Source organism: Artemia franciscana, chromosome 6, assembly GCF_032884065.1.
Source record: "Artemia franciscana chromosome 6, ASM3288406v1, whole genome shotgun sequence".
NCBI classification, from domain to species: Eukaryota; Metazoa; Arthropoda; class Branchiopoda; order Anostraca; family Artemiidae; genus Artemia; species Artemia franciscana.
Window position 1 is genome coordinate 29,126,454 of NC_088868.1, and position 17,237 is coordinate 29,143,690.

At 35.7% G+C, this 17,237-nt stretch overlaps 1 protein-coding gene across 1 annotated transcript in view; it reads left to right on the top strand.

Moving 5' to 3' along the window:
• The window catches only part of LOC136028536 (AH receptor-interacting protein-like), an 81,010-nt gene continuing 63,773 nt past the window's right edge, over nt 1-17,237 (top strand). The window contains exons 1-2 of the mRNA XM_065706383.1: nt 1-102; nt 12,650-12,841. Coding sequence (XP_065562455.1) covers nt 13-102; nt 12,650-12,841 — 282 coding nt within the window. The 5' untranslated portion in view covers nt 1-12. The remainder of the gene's footprint in view (nt 103-12,649; nt 12,842-17,237) is intronic.

Below are 17,237 nucleotides of genomic sequence, written 5' to 3' on the forward strand. Positions count from 1 at the left end.
ATTCAAAAGAGTATGCATGCAAAAATGCAAAACTTCCCTATTACAAAAAAGATCCTTCATCCTGGACGAGCCCCAGCTCCAGAATTAGTCAAGGGAGCGAAAGTAAGGACATAATTGGTGGCTACTAAAATTTCTGGAAACCAAAGTTTGGTTAAGTAAAGGGAAACTGCCTGTTCAATTGTAGCAATCTTAGGTTTTGAGCTGCCACAAGTAGGATAGATAATCACTTCTTAGACGATACATTCTTTGGTTAAATTCTAGTTGATTGACTTTTGGCTATCTCGGAAAGGGGTTAGATTAGGAAAATGAAACTTCAGGGATGAGTATGTCCTAGGAAGGTATTTTGAAGTACCCACCTCTACTCCTTCCCCCTCTAGAAGCCCTGACCTTTGATGACCTTTAAAAATATGTGTGCTATAAAAGTGAAACCTTGCAAAATAGATCTTCTGCTTGAATGAAGTGCAACAAAATTGTTTTCAGCTTCAAAACTTTGCTCAATCCCAACTTGCAAGGTTTTAAAGATATGCAGATGCATTTCCTAAATTTTGGGAAAAAAACCATTGATATGGCTCAGAATTCTACTAAAATAACAGAAATTGCATTTTTAGAACTAAAGGCAGAGAAAAAGCAACTGGTAACTGAAAATTAAGGTAAAATGTTGTTTATCAAAATTTTAATAGGTATAGACCTGTCATGTAGACAAATTTCAGGGCCCTCTAGAGGGAGAAGGAGTGGAGGTGGGTACTTTGAAATACCTTCCCAGGACATAATTTAGCCTTTAGACCTATCCCTGAAAATTTCATTTTCCTAACCTAACCCCTTTCTGAGATAGCCAAAAGTCAATCAACCAGAATTTTACCCAAATGGCTCATACTTTAATTGGAAATATGTCATTTTCAAGAGCTCAAAAAGTGCTTAAATTTGAATTTGCAATAGAAGCAATTATTATATTTGTAAAGAACATAAAAAAAGGCATCAAGTGGTATGTTCACTTTATTGTTAAGTCAATTATATGAACTGTAATGCATTTACCAGCAAATGTTCACTTTACACTCTTAAACTTAGAAAATTTAAAACAGCTATTTTTTTTATAAAAAAAAATGTTTCTGTTTTTGAGTAAAAAAATAGAAAAAACTGAAATAGATTTGTTATTTATTATGAGCTCCCTTACCCTACAAGGCTATGCAAGCTGACTCTCCCAACTCTGGCTTATAGAAGAAGATGGGGTGATGCCATTCTGGTTCATAAACTTATTAATTCAAAGGCAGTTCCTGGTCTTCTTCCTCTGGCGTCTCAGGATTCTTGTACAAGGGGACATAACTTGAAGTTATCCAGGCATTTCTCCTCAAAGTGGCAACATGCCCATTTTCTTACCAACCGTGTTGCCAACCTCTGGAACAAATTACTGCCAGATACTGTTGCTGCCCAAACCACGGACAGCTTTAAGAACCATCTTGACAACAAATGGTAAAAAAAAGAATGGAAGTATAACTGGGAAGCCCTCGAATCAGCAACATCAAACCACTAGTCAAGTGTATGTATTCAATTATGTGTCATGTGTTATCAACTCTGGAGTTTCTACAAGTAAAAATCCTTATACTCCCTTTTCTACCTGTAATTGTTTTACTGTTTCTGTCTTATCCAGAAACAGTGCTTACCCCTATTCTGCACAATTCATTGCATCTAAAAATTTGTCAGCAAATTACTACAGTGGTGGATCCAGGATTATTTTGTGTGCGTCTGTTAGGGGTGGGGATTGGAGGTCCAGATTCTAAAATCGCCTGTATATAGCCTATATATATATATATATTTATATATATACCAAAAAATGTGTGTGTGTGTGTATATATATGCTAAATTTTTGCATGAAGGAAGTCCTTAATGTCCAAAATTTGTTTTTAGTTGAGATACTAAGGTCTAGTTTTTATCAAAAGACATTTTTAAATTCTATTAGGTTTTTATTTTATTTTATTTTTATTTATTTGGTAAATTTTCCAACTAACTCTACAATAAAATTCATAAGAAATAGACATACCTTTTCAATCAAAATTTCATCCCAAACCTGGTTGTAACATTCATTTGTGTCAGAAATGATTTTACCACCCCACCCCCCTCTAATGTGATAACCTATACCATGAATTGTACTTGTACACTAAATTCTCCATAAATGACTCTTTTCTGCAAGTTAATTAAACAGTTTGTCAAAATAATATAAATTCATTATATATTCACAATTCAAAATATGTATTTGCACAGTGGGAGGGGTAGGGTTAAAGTCTATTTCCAAAACAAGTGAGCATCATACTTGGAGACATAATGAAATTCTGGTTCTAATGATATGTCTATTCCATACCTATCTCATTTGTGAGTTAATTGGAACTCCCCAAAAAATTGTCTAAAATTTTAGGTCCAAAGAAATAAGTTGTTTATGTGGAAACAAACTATTAATTTTTTGAAGGATTTTCCTTATGGTGGTAAAGCAACAAGGCTGATCAGGCATCAAAGATAATATGCCACAATCTTTTAAAGATGTTATCAAAGGCTTGGAGTTGAATAATGACCAAATAGACTGTTTGTATACATGTCTAAACCTAGGGAGAAATAACAAAATGCTGTTAATATTAGACTGTTTTTCACATATTTTTACATTTTTCATAAATATTTTCAACTTAAAAAAAAAAAGGAAAAAAAGAAGCTAAATGTTATGTTATGTCAAGGCTGTATCTAGAGGGGAGGGGTTATGGAGTTTAACCCCATCCTCCTGAAATGTTTGTTCAACTTTTGAAAGTATGACAAACATGAATACAAAAAAATTTATGATAATATTTAGTTTTTTTTGTGTAAAATGACCTAAAAAAACCCTTTTGTTAACCCCCTCCCTTAAAAAATTATAAATATGGCCCTGTGTTATGTGTATGTGTTTTTCACTGGATTCACCCATGTCAATCATTTGGTTGTGATTAAACCGTATTGATTTTTGTATGTAGATAGTCTTTGTTGTTGAATCAAATAAACTAAATTTAAATTGAATTAAACCCTCGTCCACATATTTCTTTTTTCATGAATGTTTTCACTTGAAACAAGGAAAGAAAAAAAGTTAGGAAAGCTGATATTCTGGGCACAAACTGTTTTTCTTTGTCTATTCTTTAAACGTTTTTAACTGTGTTAAGAATGAATAGTTCTTCTCCCAAACTATCTTATCTCAATCAGACAACAAGCAAGATTTTCACCTTGGTAGGGTTTTGAATCACAAACCTTGGGATAAAAATTCCACAATGCTAACCACACCACTGTGGTAAGTCTTGTACTTGGTTTTTATGCCACTTGGTATTAACCAAGTGACATATAGCAATCACAAATTCTGTCGGTCTGTCAGTCCTGGTTTTGCTACTTTAGGCACTTCCAGGTAAGCTAGAACGATGAAATTTGGCAGGCGTATCAGGGACCAGATCAGATTAAATTAGAAATAATCGTTTTCCCGCTTTGACCATCTGGGGGGGGGGGGGAGTGGGGGGCCTGTTAATTCAGAAAAAATAGAAAAATTGAAGTATTTTTAACTTACGAACGGTTGATCAGATCTCAATGAAATTCGAAGTTTGGAAGAATACCATGTCTCAGAGCTGTTATTTTAAATCCCGACCGGATCTGGTGACATTGGGGGGGGGGGAATTGGGAGGGGGAAACCTAAAATCTTGGAAAACACTTAGAGTGGAGGGATCAGGATGAAACTTGGTGGGAAAAAATAAGCACAAGTCTTAGATACATGATTGACATAACCGGAACGGATCCGCTCTCTTTGGGGTAGTTGGGGGGGGGGGGGTAATTCTTAAAAATTGGAAAAATGCTGTATTTTTTAACTTACGAATTGGTGATCGGATCTCAATGAAATTTTATATTTAGAACGATATCGTGTCTCAGAGTTCTTATTTTAAATTCCGAACAGATCTGGTGACATTGGGGGGGAGAGTTGGGAGGGGGAAACCTAAAACTTGGAAAACACTTAGAGTGGAGGGATTGGGATGAAACTTGGTGGGAAAAATAAACACAAATCCTAGATACATAATTGACATAACCGGAACGGATCCACTCTCTTTGGGGTAGTTGGGGGGGGAGGTTAATTCTGAAAAATTAGAAAAATGAGGTGTTTTTAACTTACAAACGGGTGATCAGATCTCAATGAAATTTGATATTTAGAAGGATATCGTGTCTCAAAGCTCTTATTTTAAGTTCCGACCGGATCTGGTGACATTGGGGGGAGTTTGGGGTGGGGGAACCTAAAATCATGGAAAATGCTTAGATTGGAGGGATCGGGATGAAACTTGGTGGGAAAAATAAGCAGAAGTCTTAGATACGTGATTTACATAATTGGAACGCATCCGCTCTTTTAGAGGGGGGGGGGGACTAATTCTGAAAAATTAGAAAAAATGACGTATTTTTAACTTACGAAGGAGTGATCGGATCTTCATGAAACTTCATATTTAGAAGGACCTCGTGACTCAGATCTCTTGTTTTAAATCTCAACCTGATCCATCTTAATTGGGGGGGGGGGGTTGAGGCGAACCGGAAATCTTATAAAATACTTAAAGCGGTGAGATCAGGATGAAACTGGATGGGAAGAATAAAAACCTGTCTAAGGCACGTGACTGACATAATCGGACCGGATCTGCTCTCTTTGGTGGAGTGGGGGGGGGGGGTAATTTTGAAAATTGAGGTATTTGTAACTTTAAAAAGGGTAACCTTATCTTAGTGAAATCTCATATTTAGAAGGGTCTTGCGCTTTAAAGCTCTAATTTTAAATTCCGACCAGATCCTGCGACATTGGGGGGAGTTGGAGGGGGAAACCGGAATTCTCGGAAAACGTGAAAATTGGGGTATTTTTATTTTACGAATAGGTGATCGGATCTTAATGAAATTTGATATTTAGAAGGAATTAATGTCTCAGAGCTCTTATTTCAAATCCCGACCGGATATTTTGACATTGGGGGGAGTTGGAGGGGGAAATCTTGGAAAACACTTTGAGTGGAGGAATCAGGATGAAGCTTGGTGGATAGAATAAGCAAATGTCCTTGATACGTGATTGACGGAACCGTACTGGATTCGCTCTCTTTGGGGGAGTTCGGGGGAGCGGTTCAGTGATTTGGCGAGTTTGGTGCTTCTGGACGTGCTATGACGATGAAAATTGGTAGGCGTGTCAGGGAGCTGCACAAATTGACTTGATAAAGTCGTTTTCCCAGATTCGACCATCTGGGGGGCTAAAGGGAGAGGAAAAATTCGAAAAAATTAGGTATTTATAACATACGAGTGGGTGATCGGATCTTAATGAATTTTGATATTTAGAAGGACATCGTGACTCAGAGCTCTTATTTTAAATCCTGACCGGCATTAAGCCTCTTATTTTCCTTTTAAATCAATCTATTGATTCATAGAATTTTGCTAGAGCTCATACCATATGATCTTTTGGCTCTTAGCTCTTCTTGCCTCGTCACAAGTGCCAAATGAGCTCTTAGCTCTTGTTTTTTTTAACCTTTTAATAACCATTATTTATATAGAAGTTTATATAGGAGGCCTATAGTAAACTAGCCCCTCCCCCAGGCCCCTTTTGCTTAAAATCATCAAAACTTTGAGACAGACATCTGGTTTGAAATAGTCCAACTATCAGATGACAAAAACTTTTGGGTCAACATACCCCCCCCCTCCAGAGCCAAGGGGAAGGGTTGTAACGTAAGTTCCTGGTGCATATAATGTTTTTATGGAAGAGTGGGTCATTTAACTTGAAGGGACTCAAATGATTAGAAATTGAAAGTTCCAGCTCCCTTTTTAAGAGTCAAAAGTGATCTGATGGCAGATAGCCTCCCTCTCACCAACCCTGAGGTCATAAGGCTCCAATGTTTTATTATTTTCCCCCCAAAGGTGCTTCATAGAGAAGGGGTGGTCGTATAAACTTTGGAGGGGGCTCATTCAATTGGAAATCATGATTTCTAGTGCCCTTGTTAAGAGTCAAAACTGACCAGAGGGCAAACAGCCCTTCTATACCTGTTTTTCCCCAAATACATCCAATAAAAATGTTAAAAGTAGTTCAAAGATCAAATGACAAAAACTCTGGGGCTGATGCAACCCCCATGGCCCAAGAGCAGGCGTTGTAAGTTATGGCTTGGGGGCATATAGTTTTTATGGAAGGGGTATTCACATAAATTTCACTGGAGGGCTCAAATTACCAGAAATTGAAAGTTGTAGCTCCTTTTTTAAGAGTCAAAAGTGACCTTTTGGCAACTAGCCCCTCTTACCAACCCTCTTTTCCCCTAATGCATACAGTCGAATTTTGAGATCTTTCTTTTGTTTAAAATAGACTAAAGATAACACCCCCCCCCCAGAAACCAGGGGCAAGTGTTGTAAATTCTGCCCTGGGGACGTATAAGTTTTTATTTAAGGGATGGCTGTATAAACTTCGGAGGGGGCTCATTCTGTTGGAAATTGAAAGTTCTAGTTCCCCTTTTAAGAGACAAAAGGGACCAGAGGGCAACTAGTCCCCCCTGTTGTATTTACCCCAAATCCATCTAATTGAATTTTTGAGATAGCCATTCTGTTAAAATAAGTCAAAAATCAAATAGCAAAACTCCAGGGTCAACACATCAACACAGGGTCCAGAGCCCGTGAGTAAGTGTTGCATGCTAACCCCTGGGTGCATATAAGGTTTTTATGTGAGGGTCTTTAAAATGGTTCAGAAATGAGATAATTCCTACCCCCCATTCCCACTTAAAAAAAACTTGTTAATGATATTTTACTGATATTTTCTAAAACTTAAGGGAGCTGACCCTTGGCGTCCCCTGAATCCCCCCCCAAAAGCTCATTAACGATATTTTATTCCAAAAATTATGGGAACTCACCCCTGGCCCTCTATGGCCCAACTCGCCCCCCCCAAAAAGCAATAACTTGTTGATGACATTTTATTTCAAAACTTATGGGAACTGACTCCTGGTCGTTCACGACCCAATCCTCCTCCTCCCCAAAAGAAACTTATCAACAATGAAACACGGGAACTTGCCAATGGCCTGACCCCCCTCCCAAAAACATATGAAGGATATTTTATTCCGAAAATCATGGGGGCTGACCCCTAGCCCCCCTTCCATGGCGTGACGCCCCTCCCTCGCAAAAAAGCTTATTAACAATATTTTTTCCAAAAATCATGGTAACTGAGCCCTTGGCCCCCTCCTCCGTTCCTCCAAAAAAACTTTTTAATGATATTTTATTTCAAAAGTCAAGGGAGTTCAGTTTAATTTTATTATCTCTTTCACAAACTGCTTAAGAAGCCTACAGTCTTTACTACAAACAAGAGTGTGGCTGCTGCCATTTCCCTAACGGTAAAAGCGTAAGGCCTACTGCTTATTTGGTGCTTTACTAAAATGGATTATGTTACATATATTTTTTTTTGAACTTATTACAACCTTGAAAATAAAATGAAAACTGCAGTGAAACCAGGCCAGGATTTACCAGTAGGCTCACTAGGCCCTGTGGCTTTTGCTATCCCTGGCGTTTTGGGGATTCACTTGAAAATCTTGCAAAAACGTGTGGGCCTAGAAGCATCAATGCTTTCAATCCAGACCTCAGTGAAAAATCTTTAGCTGATGGGCTTTCAGCAATTAATATCATTATATATTTAGTATTCAGTTTAATTTTATTAGTTCTTGCCAAGTTCGAGTTTGTTTCGAAATATAAAATGTTTTGAAATAGGGAATTTTGAAAAACATGAAACTTCAATAAAAACTAACAGAAATTAGTTAAAAAGGAACTTTCCAAAATTTTTTTTTTTCAAGAATAGTAAAGGCCATATTAAACATAAAATCAGAAGAAATAGAAACCTACAATAACTCAAACTAAAAATGGCCAGAAATAACTATTGAAGAATAAATGACACCCAAAACGAACAAAAATTAAATAAGAAATCATAGCACAATCAACAGGTACTAATATAAATGAATAAATAAATCTTAAAAAGAGTAAAGCTTAAATCGAATATGCAAATCAAGCAGAGGCGCCATTTGGGCCATATCTTGGGGTGGGCATGAACTCCATTTTGGGGCCCCCCAACTTTCACGTAAGAAAAAATGCGAGTTTTGGCAGCACATCGATCGAATATTCTAAGTAAAAACTCATTTTCAGCACCCGTGTGTTGCATGGAAATGTACTGTAACCCAATGTGGAACTCAGCCATACTGACCTCTAAGATTAATTATAACATCAAAGGTCATAATCAACGGGGTTAAATGATTAAACTGAAAGTGGAAAATTCAACTAGACTAAAGGCTGGCCCTCCTCAGCGAGAAACTTTCTTATTTAAGTAAACAATATGTCGGTGAAAGTAATAGGCGTGCAGTAATTTCAAATCAATTGGACAGAATGGATTATGTTGGACATAATGGATTATTATGGCCGGCAAAGGGCCCTTTGTGGTGGAAGCTTGGGCCCCCCTGAAAAATTTGGGGTGGGCATTTGCCCACCCCTGACCCCCTCCCCAAATGGCGCCTCTGAAATCAAGCTTAAATTAAACCAAAATATTTTGCTATTGAAGTATAAATGAAACCCAAAATGGATAAAAATCAAATCAACAATCATAGCAAATAAACATGCAACAGGTACTAAAATAAATTTAATAAATAAATCTTAAAACGAATAAAGCTTAAATTGAATATGCACATCAAGCTTAAAACGAACAAAAATATTTTGCTATTGAAGTATAAATGAAAGCCAAAATGGATAAAAATCAAATCAACAATCATAACAAATAAACATGCAACAGGTACTAATATAAATGAATAAATAAATCTTAAAACGAATAAAGCTTAAATCGAATATGCAAATCAAGCTTAAAACAAACAAAAATCTTTTGCTATTGAAGTTTAAATGAAACGAAAAATGGACAGAGATTAAATACAGGATCAGAGCAAACAAGCATACAATAGGTAGTAATATAAATGAATAAATAAATCTTAAAACGAATAAAGCTTAAATCGAATATGCAAATCAAGCTTAAAACGAACAAAAATCTTTTGCTATTGAAGTTTAAATGAAACGAAAAATGGACAGAGATTAAATACAGAATCAGAGCAAACAATCATACAATAGGTGGTAATATAAATGAATAAATACATCTTAAAACGAATAAAGCTTAAATCGAATATGCAAATCAAACTTAAAACGAACAAAAATCTTTTGCTATTGAAGTTTAAATCAAAAGAAAAATGGACAGAGATTAAATACAGGATCAGAGCAAACAAGCATACAATAGGTAGTAATATAAATGAATAAATAAATCTTAAAACGAATAAAGCTTAAATCGAATATGCAAATCAAGCTTAAAACGAACAAAAATCTTTTGCTATTGAAGTTTAAATGAAACCAAAAATGGACAGAGATTAAATACGAGCAAACAAGCATACAATAGGTAGTAATATAAATGAATAAATAAATCTTAAAACGAGTGGAACTTAAATCGAATGAGGAAATCAAGCTTGAAATGAACAGTAATCTTTACGAGCAAGATTTTGTATTTTGCCTCCTTCTCACGCTGTAAAAGCCTAAAACCTTCTGGGTTATTGGCGCTTTCTTAAAACCATGTGTCTTGAACAGTCTTTGAAACTAGAAAAAAAATTCAAACTGAATGTTTGATATATAATGATATTAATTGTTGAAAGATCTTCAGTTCAAGATTTTATTTCACTGTAAGTTTTGTTTTCTTTTTCATTGCTGTAGTAACTGGAACAGAAAATATTTGTAATATATTGCGTTTTTAGTGAAGCGAGAATGATGCAGTAGGCTTTAGACTTTGACAGTTAGGGATGGAGGCAGTATCCAAATTGTTGTTTGTAGTGGAACTAAAATTGTCTTGAACAGTCTTGGAAAGAACTAATAAAATTCAACTGAATATTTGATATAGAATGATAGTAATTGCTGAAAGCTCATCAGTTCAAAATTTAATTTTACTGTAATTTTCATGTTTATTTTCAATGCTGTAATAAGTACAAAACAAAAGACTTGTACAATAATTCGTTTTCAGTGAACCCCAAATGACTCAGTTGAACAGTCTTGGAAAGAACTAATAAAATTAAAGTGAATATTTAATGTATAATGATATTCTTTGCTGAAAGCTCATCAGTTCAAAATTTAATTTTACTGTATTTTTATGTTCATTTTCAATGCTGTAATAATTGAAAAAGAAAATATTTGTAATATAATTCGTTTTCAGTGATGCACCAATGACTCATTAGACTTTTGAATTTTACAGTTAGAGATGGGGGTAGTATTCAAATTCTTGTTTGCAGTGAAACTATAATTGCCTTGAACAGTCTTGGAAAAAACTAATGAAATTAAACTGAATATTTAATATATAATGACATTAATTGCTGAAAGCTTTTCAGTTCAAAATTTAATTTTACTGTTTTTTTTATGTTTATTTTCGATGTTGTAATAAGTAGGCTACAAAAGAAAATATTTGTAATGTAATTCATTTTTAGTGAAGCACCAATGACTCAGTAGACCTTAGACTTTTACAATGAGGGGTGGGAGCAGTATCCAAACTCAGAACTAATAAAATTAAACTGAATATTTAACATACAATGATATTAATTACTGAAAGCTCGTCAGTTCCAAATTTAATTTTACTGCAATTTTTATGTTTGTTTTCAATGTTGTGGTAATTACAAAAGAAAATATTTGTAATATAATTTGTTTTCAGTAAAGCGCCAATGACGCAGTAGGCTGTTGTTGACCTTAGATTAATTTTTATCGTTATCATAAGTTTTATCGTAAAAGCTGTTAAACAGCTTCTGCATACAGTCAAATGCCATTTGAGATTTTTTCACATGAACTATTCTTTCAGGTCCTTCAAATGGAATTTTAACTATTTTAAACAATAAAAAAAAGAAGCCAGGAGCAACAGCACATTGCTTGTGGAATGAAAACTCCCCCTCTGCCTTGGAAAAATTGTGGCAATGTTCCTGACTTAAACGTGGTCAGATATCTGTGTTGAGGGAGCCCTTGCTTACATTTAAGACTGTGCTCATTGATGCCCACAGAAAATTTTCCCGGGGATGGGGCGACATCAGAATAGGAATAGTGGATAGGGGCTTGGGAACATATTTTAGAATATATTTTTCTTAGGAATAAGCTTTCTCTTTTAATACATTTAGAAAAAGTCTCAAATAAAAAGAGAAGCTAATTTTAAGCACAAAATGAAACAAAACTCAGCAAAATTTCAAACAGCAAGGATTTCTGACAAAGGGATCAATCCATTTTTCTAATATGGACTTCATTATTATACTTTATTATCTGTTTATTATCTATTATGTCCAAGATTAAAACTGATCTAGACTTAATGCAATTTCCTAAGCCTTAGAATAGGCTACAGAAGGGCTAGAGATTGGAACTTAAAACGGCTTCCAATGGAATATTTTAGGCTCTGATTTCATTCCTGGGAGCTTTCTTTATCTGTCCTAGATCAACAGCTTTCCAAGATCTCAAAAGCCTGTAAAGTGAGGTTTATCTCCCAAACTGCTACCTCTCTGTGAACCTTCAGATAAATATAGAAAGGAGTAGAGGGGTAGTAGGAAGTAGGAATTAATGAGCCAACTTCTTTCATTTAGACTAGGCCTGAATAGTTATGCTGTAGGGTGATATCTCCTTTCTTAATGCAAAAAACTATTACTGATATTTATTTCAAAGCTTTATTTTAGTAAATTGATTTGCTTTCTATTCCGTAAAATTGTTTACAGGGATTTGTAATCGCGCATCAGCTATCATGAAGGAGGGAGGGTGGGTCATTTGTAGGCAAAGGGGGGTGAGCAGATGCTTCAAAGAACGCATTTTAATGCCAACGAGTTTTGTTTCGTTTTGTTCTATGGAGGGGGTTAGTAGATGCTCCAAAGAGCGCATTTTAATGCCATATATCCTAACTGTTAAGCAGAAAAACTGAAAAATGGCTTTCGGTTTTTTTTCAGGCTGGTGGAGGGCTTTCAATCCATTTAGAATGTACTGATTTATACAATTTAACAGAGGGGTTAAAATAATGGGTGATATTTAAGGGTCAGGTATCCTACATTATGTCTTGGCTATGCCTGCACATGATTTGAAAAACGGTCAGATTTTTTTTTTTAATCAAGTATTTTTCAACTGACAGCAAGGATCAATTTTAAAACTCCAAACAAACAGAAATTACACCTTGTTGGAGGGGAGCTTTCCACTCTTTAACTCCTTGCTTTTTATTCTAAAGTTTTACTCTGTCCAAATTTTTGAAGAAAATTTGCTCAAGCACAAGGGCCATTGAATCTGAAAAAAACTTTGTTTAAGGCATTAAGAAACTCTAGCTTAACGGATGAGGAGTTGAAGGGGAAGAGTCCCCTTTATATACGGAATAATTCCAATTCGTTTTGAGTTTCGAAGTTGCTCCTTTCTTTCAATTGAAAACACTTCTTTATTTTATTTAAATACACTTTGTGAATTGGCATATTTTTTTGAAATAAGAACACAATACTTTTGCTAAGGCTAAAAAAACGGTCAGTATTTCAATTCTCTCTTTTTGGATTTTGACGCTTATCAAAGGAGTAAGAATTAAGTAACTCTTGTGACAAAACCATTCATTTGCGTTAATATTTTGCAGGTCTGTTTTCATTTCCAAACACGAATAGCTAGTAATGATGATAGCCATAATGGCGAAATTGTTGATGATTCTCGTAAATTTGGCCAGCCTTTTGAACTTCTTATTGGCAAAGAGTTTAAACTAGAAGTGTGGGAGTCTGCTGTCCGAATGATGGGAATTGGAGAAGTGGCAATTTTTTCTGTAGAGCCTAATGTAAGATTCTTTGCAAGTTAATATAATTCAAGTGCTCTATTCGCTTTTCATTATTACCTCTGACGGTTTGGATCATTGCCAATAAAAACAGCTTATCCCAGCAAAAAAAAGAAACAAAAAATAGACATTAATATTTAAAAATATACTGCTGATGACCATATTGCTTATCCACCATACTAAACAAGGGAAGATAACGAGGAAATTTGTGAACACAGTTAATATACAATAAAGAAAAAGAAATAAACTTATTCAAAAAATCTTATTGATAAATTAAATTTAAAATTAAAATCAGCTTCCTCACATCACATAGTTTCAGCCAAAATACTGAAGTATTTTTTTGAGATAGGTGGCACTTATATGGTGAATTTTTATTTTTCTAGGTCTTACCCCCACAATTTTTCTTCTCCATGTAAAAAAACTACTGGGTAAGTATGAACCTTTTTAAATAGTATTTAAAGGTAGCTCAATGGCCTAAAAGATTACAATACAGATACCATTATTTAAAATCGATCATATTTAATGTAGAAGTCCATTTACTCAAAATAATTTAATTAATGTAGATAAAATTATTCAGTATTATAGAAGTAATTGTCTGCAACTTTTTGCATCATAATAATGATATTATTTGTCTTTAATTTCACATCTAATTTAATCAATTATCTGTTGTAATATCGAAAATAGTGATGCGAATAATATAAATATTGCCACACTTCTTATCAATATTATAGGCCTAATAAAATAATAGTAATAATGAGGGTAACACTGTAGAAATATAGATTAATACTGTGAAAATATAGTTTAAGTTAGTCAGTATAGTTAGTAGTCACAGATAAAGTACAGTGTATTGCATATTGCACAATTATTAGATGCAGAACGAAGAAGTGTTTCCTTTTTTGCTGTCAAGATATAACTTTCGATGAATTTGGACCACTTGTAGTTGAAACTGGAACTGACTTTTGTCTTTGGTAATGTTTCCTATTAGTTCCTGAGCAAGAGCCACCCCCCTTTCGGTATGATCATTAACAACACTGATTGACGAAACTGTCTCTGCTGCACGGATGTAGTCTTCTTGTTCCGCCTACGTGTCCGGGTCTATGTCAAGAAAATTGTGCAGAAGATCCATCTTGTGAAACAGGGCCATGGACTTAACTGAGAAAAATGTTTCAAATTTCTTTTCTTTGAATGTTTTGAAGTCCTCAGATATTTTCTTTGTATGTTCATTTACAGGCTTCTTCAACAAGTTTTACTGCTTCCACCATTTGTTTCTTTGTGTCATAATCTGTGGAATCATCAAAAAACGCCAGACCTACTGTTTCTGGAGATAGATACCACAAATGGTTGGCCATCTTCATGGACGTTACTCTGGAAATTTCTGAATAGATTGCCGAATAGTCTAACAGTGATATTAATAATTGATAATCATGATATGGTACACTAGCTGGTTTCGGAGCTGTCATCCACGCTCTTAGATAAACACGTGCTGCGAAGATACAACATCTTGCAACCCCTTTTCTTCTTTCTTACTCAAACGCTACTGCCCTATGAACATCCAGATTTTCAGACTATAGATGACCTTTGACAGCAACCGTGCATAGTGTGTAGCCCAAGGTGCCATGAATCTAATTCCCCTCTCAGGAACCGACCCCAAAAAGATTATAACTAGCTCCAAAAATTCTCTATAATCATACCTTGGTTGAATTTCTCTAAAGTAACCCTTAGCAAACTCAGTGGTACTGTCCTAGATATCTTGAACTGACGTAGATACAGCATCGCTTGGCATCCCTGTTTTAAACCTGGAATGATCAACAAACATCCAGTACTGTTGAAAACGAGTGAATACTGGAACTTGAGGAGGAGATGTTGATCCAAGACAAACTTGAAATACACCACCGATGAGCAGCTCCATGACGTGATGCCTGCATGCAAGGGACAAAAGCTCCTTACCAATCTTCTGTTCCAACAGAACACACGCTCCAGCCAGTTGACCAGTGTTGGAGCTGGTTGTGTGAAAGCACATTGCACGGACGTTTTCTGTGATGCCCCAGTCTTCTACTGCAGAGTATACAGATGATGCTTGAGCTTCACCTGTACCACTGGTCAGTTTTGCAACTGTCAATAACTGGGAGACTCCTTTTCCTGAAACTATGATGGGTAGTCTATCAACTTGCTCCTTGCTTGTTAAGTTGCTTGTTAAGAGTAGTGATGTTATGCCCCAAACTTTTGGCAGTTTCACTAATGACGAACATTGCTTTACGGTCAGACATTTTGGCTCTGTCCAAGTTTTTAGTAAAAGTTTTTAGTTGTTTTAAAAAGTAGAACTGTGGCAAAGAGTCAAACTTTAGCGTAAAGAGCGAGGGATTGCGGAGGGGACAACCCATTTCATATACGGAGTAATTTCTGTTCGTTTTAAGTTTTAATGTCGCTCCTTACTTTCAGTTAAAAAAACTAGTTTTTTCTATTTAATTTCTGAACGTTTTTAAATTAATGCATGTTTGATTTTGGCTCTCCGCACATAAATTATTAAAATGAAATTTGCATATTAATTCTTTTTTTGGCTAAATGGCTTTCTCTTAGTTTTGATCAGACGATTTTGAGAAATAAGGGGTGGGGAAGGAGCCCTGTTGCCCTCCAATTTTTCGGTTACTCAAAAAGGCAACTAGAACTTTTAATTTTTAATGAGTGTTTTTATTAGTAAAAAATATACGTAACTTAAGAATTAACTTACGTAACAAACTTTTATATTCTTATATTTTTATTATGTGTATGAAGGGGTTTGTCCCCTCGTTAATACCTCGCTCTTTACACTAAATCATAAGCTTTGTCCAGTTCTTTAAGAATAACCCCTGAATCAGAAAGGCCGTAGACTTACTTACTTAGACTTAGGTCCTCCCACGCCTGAGGGCGCATAAGGCAGCAACAGTGGTTCGCCACGACGACCTGTCCTGAGCCTTCGACCAAAGCTCCTCTATCGAAGACCTCGCCAGCTTCGCCTCCTTCTCTTACATCCTGCCAACTGTCATTTTGGGTCTCCCTGACTTGCGGAGGCCGGGGGGTATCCAACACCATATGTCATGAGGTAGCCTTCCATCACCCATTCGCACCATGTGCCCCCAATACATCCATCGTCGCTTTCTAATGGTATCAAGGATAGGGGTATGACTTGTTATGGTATAAATCTCATCATTTCTTATTCTCTCAGTCAAATGTATATTCAAAATATATTTTAGGCAGTTATTATCGAATGTCCGTAGTCGTTTTAGATTACTAAAAATGCCTTAGCATAAAGAGCGAGTTATTTATCTTCTCCTAAATACCTCGCTCTTTATGCTAAAGTATTTTTAGAACCCCTCATATGCGTAATAATCTCTGTTCGTTTTAAGTTTTAATGCTACTCCTTACTTTCAATTGAAAAAACTTTTTCATGTTTATTTTTTCATTGATTTTTTTATAGTAATGCTAGAAAACCCCGCGCCCTTTTCATTGAATTTACCTTCCCCCATGACATATTCGCCCAAGGAAAGATCCTCCCACATAGCCCCCTCCCCTCAACCCCATCCCCAAACCTAAAAAATTCCACTGAAAACGTCTGTATGCTTCCCAATAACCATTACTGTATGTAAACACTGGTCAAAGTTTGTAACTTGCAGCCCCTCTCCCAGGGACTGTGGGGGAGTAAGTCATCCCCAAAGACATAGTTATTATAGTTTTCGACTATGCGGAACAAAATGGCTATCTCAAAATTTTGATCTGTTGACTTTGGGAAACAAATGAGCGTGGGAGGGGGCCTAGGTGCCCTCCAATTTTTTTGGTCACTTAAAAAGGGTACTAGAACTTTTCATTTCCGGTAGAATGAGCCCTCTTGCGACATTATAGGACCACTTGGTCGATACGATGACCCCTGGGAAAAAGAAAAAAAACAATAAACACGCACCCGTGATCTGTCTTCTGGCAAAAAATACGAAATTCCACATTTTTGTAGATAGGAGCTTGAAATGTTTGCTATAGGGTTCTCTGACACGCTGAATGCGATGGTGTGATTTTCGTTAAGATTCTATGACTTTTAGGGGGTGTTTCTCCCTATTTTCTAAAATGAGGCAAATTTTCTCAGGCTCGTAACTTTTGATGACAAAGACTAAATTAGATGAAACTTATATATTTAAAATCAGCATGAAAATCCAATTCTTTTGATGTATCTTTTACCATGAAAATTCCTTTTTTTAGAGTTTTGTTTACTATTGAGCCGGGTCGCTCCTTACTACAGTTCGTTACCACGAACTGTTTGACAGTATATCTATATCTATCTATATATATAAAAATAAGTTGTCTGTGTGTGTGTGTGTCGAGTGACGTCAAGTTTCTGTGTCGACTGACGTCATTATAAGGATTGAGCTGCATG